Here is a 9975-nt window from a genome sequence, read left to right as displayed (position 1 = left end):
GAGCCAGTCTTGGCCTCAGGGATCTCTTGGCCCTCCAAGAGCTTTGCAATGGCGGCGAGCTTATCAAGGGAGCACGGCGTAAGCGCCGCTCACCTACCACAACACCATGCGGAAGCGCGAGCACGGCCACGCCATGCAGAGTGCATGAGGTCCAGGTCCACCTCGCCTGCACCTTTAGGAAAATCAATAGGATATGAAACAATGGTAGTCAGATGACTGGTTTTGGAACCTATAGGAACAAAACAAAATGGGACTTGAGCTTGTGATGCAAATGCAACATGATCGGAAAAAAATGAAGCAAAGGACAAGATTAATTACAATGGCATTGATCTCCTCAATCTCCAGAAAGTCACAATTTTCAATTAGGCACGGGATTTGTAGCAGATGTTCTGGGCAGATTGCTATATATATTAAGGTTGAAAGAAAATGGTAAGCATATAAGGAATTAAAGAGATGACATCCTCCTCCTGCTGTTGCTGCTCATGGAGCCATCTCCGATCACCAGAGCTGCCTGAAATGCACAATCATCAAATAAGCCAAAATTATAAATTAGTTTAAGTAGATCGATGTAACTGAAAAATTGAACTATTACACTGCCACCTCTGACCTAAAACTCTTGGGGGGAAACATATTAATTTCCTGTCTTCTAATCTTTGCTTGAAAATTCAACTTTATTTATGAGTAGAAGAATACAAGAAAAACAATATGACATATAGAAAAAATATGAGGTTAAAATATAATTAAGAAATTTAGGTGTCATTAAAGCCAAAAGTACCTGCTAAATCTTGATTACATCTCATGCCACCTTAAATAACAAACACATTCTAAGCATGCTACCTCTCACACCACCTAAAATATGCACATGCTCCTGTGGCAATCTAATGAGTCAAAAGAAATTGTGATCAATCTTTTCACCATTATAACTCTACCCATCTTCTTACAAATTATTCGGCCGCTCGCATTCCGCTCCTTTGGCCGCGGAGGTCACGCCGATCTTCTCTGCCATATGGCCCAAGCAGTAGCATGGCCTCTGAGTTGCCACACCAGCGGTGACGGCACGGTGCTTCATGAGGACCATAGTGCAATATTAAAAGGATGCTAACAAAGTTAGAATTCTTACCAACTTATCAATTTCTTCAAACGAATTTGCTTGGTGCATTTTTCCTATCACATAGACTTTTAAATCATTCTTCTTATCTCCATGAGCAGCCCTAGCTTCCCTTTCTTCTCGTCATGCTGTCTCGAGCTTTTCTCTGTACCGATCACATACAAGCAAGATAGGAAGAAAAGAAAAGAAGCGGACAAAAATTAGGAGGTAATAATCAAATATAATGGACTACGTAAGATCATTATGTGGTAGCTCTCTATCATTGTACCCTCACCATTCAGAAACATATAAGTAGACAGACTTCCTGAGAGCTTTCTAGGCATATGTGTGATGTCAATCCATCCACCGCTTTATGCGCAATAGGCAAACATTTCCATGAATATCTTTCCCCCAACTCAACAACCACGCAAGCTAGCAGAATGAACAATCAAATGGAGCTGAGCTAATTCACCCGATAATCAATTCAACAAGACTCTGACCATGGACGTGATGTACTCGAATGACTCGCGCTACTTCTCGTAGAGCTGCTGCAAGTAGTCATGAGGCGGCTTTTGCGTGCACATGCTGTAAATCATCCTGCATCATCGGAACATTGCCTCGATTAGATCAGCGAAGCAACAACTAATCGAGCAAAAATACAAAATCTGAGTACGGACTACGGAGCCGAACTGGCTTGGGCTTGCCCTCGAGGATGTTCTTGAGTTTGGTGATGCCCTTCTACATGAACTCCCAACCTTGCCCCAAATTGATCGTCTTCCGCTTGTGCGTCGCCATCACCGCTCCCCACCCCACCCCTCGGCACCCGGCTCGGGGTAGCGGGGGGCTTCGGTCGGAGAGGGCAGCCAGATCCGCAGCTGGAGGACGGAGGTAGGGACGGCGCGCTCGCTGCACCAAGGAGGCTCCCTAGGCGGCTGGCCACCCTCCGCGCCGCGCCACCACCCCACCCGACCCCCGACCGCGCCGCAGTGGTCGCCGAAGTCGCGGTCCTCGGGGCGCCGATAACTGAGCCCGCCCCCTTCATAGGCATCTGGCTACCTCTGTTTTGATCCCACGGGAGAGGCGGTGTTTCACCATTGGCGGCCGCACAGGTCTGGGGGATGGGGGACGGGGTCGGCAGCGCAGGCGGTGGCGCGGCCAACGGAGCGAGCGGTGGTGCGACGGCAGCACGGCATGCCAGACGACCACGGCGTAGGGCGAGGAGAGGCGGCTGGTGACGGGGCGAGGCAGCAAGGCACGCGGATAAGGCCGAATGGCGTGGGGGGCGGGGGGCAGGGGGCGGATGGGAGGAAAGAATCTCAGGAAAGATCAAGGGCCTAGCATCGCCGCTTCTGCCACGAATGGTGCAGAATCAATATAGTGCGGGAGGATGGGTTAACGGAGGATAAGACGTACGAAAAAATAGTTTTAGTTTTGCTTTTTTTATAGTAGAGATTAAGTGGACAAAGTGGATAGGTGCGGTGAGTAAAATATTTTTTTAGACTCGCGTTTTTGTCGAAGATGGCGGAAGTGTCTTTTATCCCAACAGTTTTTGGGAAGACCTCCAAACTAGGTGATTGGAATTTTTTTGGAATGGTTAGCGATACTTATAGATTTACATAAATGACGTATCAGTTTGGGTTGGGTACCATCCAAACATTTTTGTAATATTGCAACCTTCCAAAGTAAATTCCACTCCAAACATCTTAGTATATTATATGGATATGGGTATGAGCTCATCTTTTCGAAACGAGCAAGAATCAACGAACATTGCAAATACAATAATTCAAGTGTAGCATCTGCACTTACTCGCCAAAAAAAAAGTGTAGCATCTGCACATCCAAACAAGTACTCGTTTCTTTGTACCAATATAATATCCAACCAAGGACATTTCTTTAATCTATATATCCAAACAAGAACATTATTTGTCCATCCCAAAACACGTCTTTAAGAAGTGTACAAACAAAAGATCTCCATAGGAAACAAATTCAACAAAATCTCGACAGCATGGCGTGTCAGCCAGTCTATCCATCCATGCATCCGATAGCCTCTGCGAGCTAAAACGCGGCAGACAACATGCCACAACAGCGAGCACGTGATGTAGCCAGCTTTCCGGCATGGATCCATGACGAACTGGAGAACAGGCTCTCCTCCCAACACATCTCGCCTCACCCGAAGCGGAATCCAGAACCCTCAGAAATGTTCCGGCCCTAATAGCGCCAGAACACAAGAGGACACGGCGTCGCCACGCACGCTGACCTCATAATTGACACTCTGGGCACTGAGCACATGGCCTGCCTGCATGCACGTACCTACGTGGACCGCAGTACAAGGAGGGGATAACAAGTTAACAACAATTCAAGGAGCAGTTAACCAATGTTTCAAAAAAAAAGGAGCAGTTAACCATCCTCTTAAACAAAAGCAGTAGATTAACAGAAAGTTGTACCAGAACATGCCAACCCCATTTTACCAACCCTATTTGATTGCCAGACCCAAAAAAAAAAAAAGTGGTGGCAGCTCAAACGAAAGCGGTCGGTCAACACTCAATGGCAGTAGCCTCGCGCTTCATCAAGATGCAACAGGTGTGCTGTAAGCCTGTAAAAAGGTCGCACAGCCACAATTGTGCTGACCACTGCTTGTTTACTGCAGTTAAAAACTGGTTCGCAGAGCCCAAAGCCGAGGTTAGACAATGAGAATATATTAAACTGAAAGGGTTCAGAAGGAGTCCCAAAAATGCCAGCAGGGGTACGGTCGCCGGCCAAGGCCAAGCATGTCTTGCCAGCAGAAGCAACAGCTCCCTTCACGCATTTCCTGTAGAGAGTACAGAGTCAGAGGCAGGGCGATTAAGCCCCAGAACACAGTGCTAATCTACTTGTTACCCTCAAGCTAATCAGCCATAACCAAGGAGAAGACGAATAGCAAAAGCCCCCTCATTTCCATCCGGCAGCCTGATGAGGGACAGCCGCGCAATGCACTCAGTGATCGCCATCCATCTACTCCCACCAACAACTCTGAGATTCTCCCCTCCTAAACTGTGCTCCCTCAGAGCCATGCTCACCTTTGTAACCACTTCGTCCTCACTCCAGCCTTCCATTGCAACCACCTCACCACCTTCCCACTACACAGATGGAGCCGGCATGGTGTTTCATCATATCCTTGATCCCCCTTGTTGAATTCCTGTCAATTACTTCTGCTTCTGGATTGAAGTCGCAGCAGCAATGCAGTGACAGTGGTGGCATGCCTGCTGGAGTGAGAGCTGGTTACTGGTCGCCGTTCTCAAGCCGCTACTCGCCGGTCAGTAGCATTGACACCTCCTTGTACACTCACCTCTACTACAGCTCGGTATCCTTTGACGAGACGAGCTATGCTGTCGCGCCTCCACCGACCGATGAGAGCTCACTGCTCGCTGCGTTCTCCAGTACCGTCAAGTCCGGGAGCCCATCCGTCAAGACCATACTGTCCATAGGCACAGATGAGTACAAGGTGGACGTGTCAAATGCCGCCTTCTCCAGAATGGCTTCGGACAAGAACCTCCGGGGAGTGTTCATCAACTCCTCGGTGGAACTTGCTCGAGCCAACGGCTTCGACGGTATTGACATGTCATGGATTTTCCCAGCCACACAGATGGACATGGAGAACCTTGGGGTCCTGCTTGCGGAATGGCGGGCAAGGATCATGGAGGAATCCGCCACGAACTCCTTGTCCGAGCCTCTTCTCCTTACAGCAACACTCTACTTCTCGAACCACCTGTTTGGCATGCCTGACAGCAATCTCGACTACCCAATAGATGACATCTCAAACAACCTCGACTGGGTGAACATTCTCACCTTCGGTTTCCATGGGGGCAGCAATGTCACTACAGTCGACGCACCTCTATATGACACAACCTCGCACTTCTCGGTGAGCTACGGGGTCATCTCATGGCTGGATGCTGGACTCCCACCATGTAAACTGGTGATGGGTATACCTCTATTTGGAAGGTCCTGGTTCCTCAGAAACAAGGCCAAGAATGGAATAGGATCACCAACTGCAGCTGCTGGGACAAAACAGAGGAAGAGCAACCAGACCGGGATAATTGCGTATACAGAGGTTGAAGATTACATGAACTCTGCAAGCACCGTTGTTACGTACGACAACCAGTCAGTGGCAGAGTATTTCTACAACGGTGACCTCTGGGTCAGCTTCGACAGTGCACAGGTGGTGCAGCACAAGATAGAGTTTGCAGTGAGGTCTCAGCTGCTTGGGTACTTCCTCTGGACTATCGGCTTCGACGATTCAAACAGCACAATATCAAAGCAAGGTCAGTAGCTACTGAATTCTGCAAACATATGTAAATTAATGCAATATACCTTTAATTCATCAAAGTTGTTGAAACATTGTCTCATGCAGCATCCGAATCATGGCACCAATATGCACAGGGTGGTTTTGGAACCATGCATGCAGGAGGTTCAAACCAGTATGTTGCATTTAATTCATCTTCAGTATCATTTGGTAGCTGGCATTTAAAAATGCTCAGCTATTTGTTGTCCTCTGTACTTCTATTGGTGACTCTATTTGATTCAGAATATCAGTAAACATGCCAGATATGTAAAAGTAGTTTTAAATGATATGTTCATCAAAGTGAATGTCAAATTGTTAAATAAATACAATATGCTATATTGTATTTATTGAGTTTTTTTCAGTCATTCTTTCCCAAAACAAGGGTTACATCAAGTTAAATGGCTAATAGTCAAATTGTTTTCCATTGCATTTGAAGGATAGATGACTTCTTTTTCTTGACTATGCAATTGTCTCATTGCCAAATATCACTCCCAAATGATTTAATTTGAACATACATGTAAATAGAGAATGAACTGTGACAGCTGAGGTTTAAATTCATGGATACGAGAGAAAGACTGAAAAACAAATCATCTAGCAGAATTAAAAAAAATAAGAGATAAATTCATAGTTATTGTGTATGGCATAAATATTGTATTCCACTTATGATTTATTTTGAATGGGGATTAGGACCAATCCATTTTTTTGATCGGACCAATACTTTTGGGTTGCGATGAAAAAAAATCCATTGCGTCCGTTCCAATCCGAAGAGGTGATGCTTAAACCCTGTCTAGCCAAACAAGCCCTTAAAATTACTGTGATCCACTTCCAAAATTAAAATCCTTTGATCTACTTTTGCATGTCATACGCCATGACTCAACATGGGAAATCTGAAAATGTCCCCGCTGCATCAGTTATTTTTATTCAGCATGCATACCATAGAACCAATGAGATCAGAAAGCAAAAGGAAAAAAACATCTAACAAAAATCAGACACCAATATGAAAGTATAATGTTTCCTTCCAAAGTTGCTTAGAACAACAAGAGCAGATATTTATTTGTTCCTGTGGTGAACTGGGTGGCAACATCAGATGACTTCAATCATTATTTTGCAGCACTTCAACTTTACCATGCTAAGCTTTACTTCGAGTTCAATTTGCCAATAACTTTACGAAAGTAGCATGATCGACTCTGTCAGAACCGAAAGTGGATGGAAAATTTATTGGGCACTTTGACTAATTAACTTTGAGCACTGGAAAAGCCCACAAGAGAATTGACAACTGATAAATTGGACAAGTTACGAAGTAAAAAAATGGAGCCTTAATGCAGGGTATACCTATGCCAGAACTTTTACAGAGTTATTTTTCCAAATAGAACCTTAATGCAGGGTGTGCATATGCTAGAACTGGCACAGAGTTATTTCTTTGAAGCAATAAATGTTGGATTTAGGCCCATACGTGGGCCAATCTAAAAATTCCAAAGCATGCGCAAATTCAAGGAGAGGTTACCTTGCTTAAATATGGGAGTCTCCTCTCTATGCAAAATAGGTGCAAATGAGAGAGAAGGAGACTGTTGCTACACACACACGCAGCTCGCGCGCATTTTCACGTGAAAAATCGCGTGACTTGTGACGCGTGCGGGTACAGCATGCTAATGTTTGTGATTGAAACTGCCATTTTAAAACAGCAATAAGGTGTGTCAGTTTCAACAATTTGATGGCAGCAGTTTCTGTCATTCAAATTGGCAGTTTCTACTGCTTGATGAGGTTGTTTAATGGGAAAACTGATGCACTACTAAGGTCTATAACACCAAGAGACGTCCTGGTTGAATTGACGCTGTTACATGCTCATCTTCCCACTCGTTGTGCTGAATCTCTTGCTGCTGCGCCTCGTCGACCTTCGAATTCGGCGTACACCGGGCTTGAAGGAAAGCGGGATCTCTGAAACCACTGTCACGAGACTCCTGCACGGGGCAGCAATCAGGTTTTTGGCAGCGTCTTCACGCGACTGCTTGGTGATTCTGCAACATCTGCTTTAACACGTTCGACTACGTTCTGCGCAGGATCATTGAGTAATTTCCTTGCGCAATCTTGTTCTAAACAGTATGTTGCCTGCTTACTTGTTTTATTTGCTTGCATCATTTTTTACCAATGTGTTTTCCCTCCAAATTAAATCTGGAATGTTTTTTAGGCATATATTTCCAACAATAAACACTACTGATTTTTGCAAGAGAAGATCATAACATGGAAAGCAGCAGTTACCACATGAGGTATCGCAATTCTCAAACTTCCTCCTTTAAAAGTTTAAATCATTAATCATCAACGTTCCTCCTTTCAACCTGCAACAGTATTTCAGATCCAATTAGATAATTGAAACCAGCTAGATTAATCTTTTATTGGAATAGCTCCAAGCATATTCGTAATAGTATTACAACAAAAAACACAGTCTCATTCATGTCTAAGCATAGCATTAGTTCCATTTGCATCCAGCCGTCTCACTAATACACTGAATAACCCTAACACCTAATTCATCTAAACAATAAACAAAATCCACATGAATGCTAAAAAAATCGACTACAGCATACCTAGAGGAATCATCTCCAAGGACTGAAGAAGCGATCCAAAGTCCCATACCCTGCAATGGGGAATCAATTCGTCACCACTCGGGATCGCCCGAATTTAGACAAACTGATAAAGCAACCCCCATTCCGCAGATGGCACAAAACTCTGAGAACCCACATCGCACCCTACTCTTCCTCTTAAACAGAGCAAAAACTCTCTAAACACACCTCTCAGGTGGACGGGGGACGACGTGCGCCTACTCCTCCCAGGAGGCCAGGACGGACGTTGGAGGGATCGATGCAGGAGAGAATCTGTGCAGGAGAGTCCGCGGGGATGCAAAGATTTCCTTTTCTTATCTTTTTTTTACAGGAGACGAAAAGAGCACGAAGACGGGGTGACGGGTCCACAGGGTTGAAGCTTCATGTTTCCATTTTCTTTCCAATTTCAAATTCAAATTGTACCAGATTTGGTTGAAGCTGAACCACCTAGCACCGACATGGCATCCTCTCTTGCGAGCCGTCAATTCCTCCTCTGGTCATCCATCAATTCAAATTGTACCAAGTTTAGATGAAAATTTGACTTTACACATGTATGTATAGGGTAGGATGGGTCTTGTTTTAAAAGTTAAGTGGTGCAAGTTGTCTGGTATTGAAATTAAAGGTTGGAGCTTAAAATGATTTGTAGCCAGAAATTCCTCTTCGTTAAAACTTAAAAGGTGTTTTAGGCCAACTCCTTAGACTATTTTCCTGCAAGTTTTTCATGCTTAAGTTTACATAACTGCAATATCTTTGATTAGGAACTATTAACTTGTAGTGTGAACTTTGTAGGTAGAACTAGTTAGGCCCCTTTAGAAAAGATATACAACTTTCAAAATCTACGATATATTCGACCATAGGACCTACACATCATTTAGATATATAGATGGTCACCTTATTTTGACTTACCACATCGCACATAGGCCCGTACCATATGGGCAATCCGACACATACGACTATCCCCCGGGCCAGCCCAGTTAGCAACCCAACCTAACATCCTCATATATAGTAACCCTAACACCTCCACGCCGCCGCACTCCCAACCATTTTCTTGTCCACCTCTTGTTGCCCCCTCCTAAACCCAAACCAAGCACAACGATGGCATCGGCAAGCGGAGAGAAGGGGCGATCAGGGAAAGCAATCAAGGATCTATGAAAAATAGGCACGATGTGGCAAACTAAGGCTTTATGGTAAGTTAAATATGCTATATCCTAGGTTAGGAATAAATTTGGAGTATTGGCTTTTTTGTTGTTGAACTGATTTGAGTTATGATTATGTTACGATCGGATGGTTCATGATGGAAGTTGCGAATGCGACTTGAGCACTAGTATTTCTGGTCATGCAATTTGGGGCCTATTATTTCAGATCATGTGATTTTGGGGCCTATTCTTTCTGATCATTGGACTTGAGGGTTGGGGTTTGTGAGATGGGATCTGGGCAATTGGACTTTTGTAATGGAGGTTTGGTGATGAGGATATCAACACCAACAATACATCCATGCCGACACGAGTACCAGTTTCTACACCGACACAAGTACCAGTTTCTGATCTTATTACTCGCGCTCGTGCTCGTCAACTTAATCATCAAGTAAGTTCACTCTTAAGTTCCTGTCCATCATATTTAGACCATGGAGACACGTGCACTCTTATTTTGGTTAGGAACGAGAGAGAAGACCGAAAGGGAAAAGGACTCACGCAGGCTGGATTCCGACTTCAGGACAGCACCAACTTGTGATGGTCACCATGGTCGCATACGGACTCGGATTGTGGTGTTCAGGTACTTCATAGATTCGTTATAAAGTCTATTTTCATATGGGTCCAGACTCAAGGCCATATCTGGTCTGAGGCAGCTGCAATGATCAAATTACTACCGAGACGTTTTCTGTCCAAAGGTGCTGCGTCAATTTAATTTGGCCCAATGGTCCGTGTATCAAGTCGGGTCCATTAGGAACACATCTTAGGGTTGGAGCATGACCCCTAC

The 9975-nt window shown here is 44.7% G+C and overlaps 1 protein-coding gene across 1 annotated transcript; it reads left to right on the top strand.

The window, feature by feature from the left end:
• Positions 1 to 4028: 4028 nt before the first annotated feature.
• LOC117866373 (nod factor hydrolase protein 1) lies at positions 4029 to 5833 on the top strand. The gene is made up of 2 exons (XM_034750573.2): positions 4029 to 5384; positions 5474 to 5833. Exons 1-2 carry the CDS (start codon positions 4211 to 4213, stop codon positions 5656 to 5658), a joined length of 1359 nt encoding a protein of 452 aa, XP_034606464.1. The 5' UTR covers positions 4029 to 4210; the 3' UTR covers positions 5659 to 5833.
• The last annotated feature ends 4142 nt before the right edge of the window (positions 5834 to 9975 follow it).

The sequence above is a fragment of the Setaria viridis genome, chromosome 8, assembly GCF_005286985.2.
Source record: "Setaria viridis chromosome 8, Setaria_viridis_v4.0, whole genome shotgun sequence".
NCBI classification, from domain to species: domain Eukaryota; kingdom Viridiplantae; phylum Streptophyta; class Magnoliopsida; order Poales; family Poaceae; genus Setaria; species Setaria viridis.
The sequence above is the reverse complement of the archived record's forward strand: the minus strand, read 5'-3'. Positions and strand labels throughout refer to the sequence as shown.

Coding starts and splice junctions, on each gene's coding strand:
- LOC117866373 (XM_034750573.2), top strand. CDS start 4,211: ATGGAGCCGGCATGGTGTTTCATCATATCCTTGATCCCCCTTGTTGAA. Junction 5,385..5,473: donor CAGCACAATATCAAAGCAAG/GTCAGTAGCTAC, acceptor TGTCTCATGCAG/CATCCGAATCATGGCACCAA.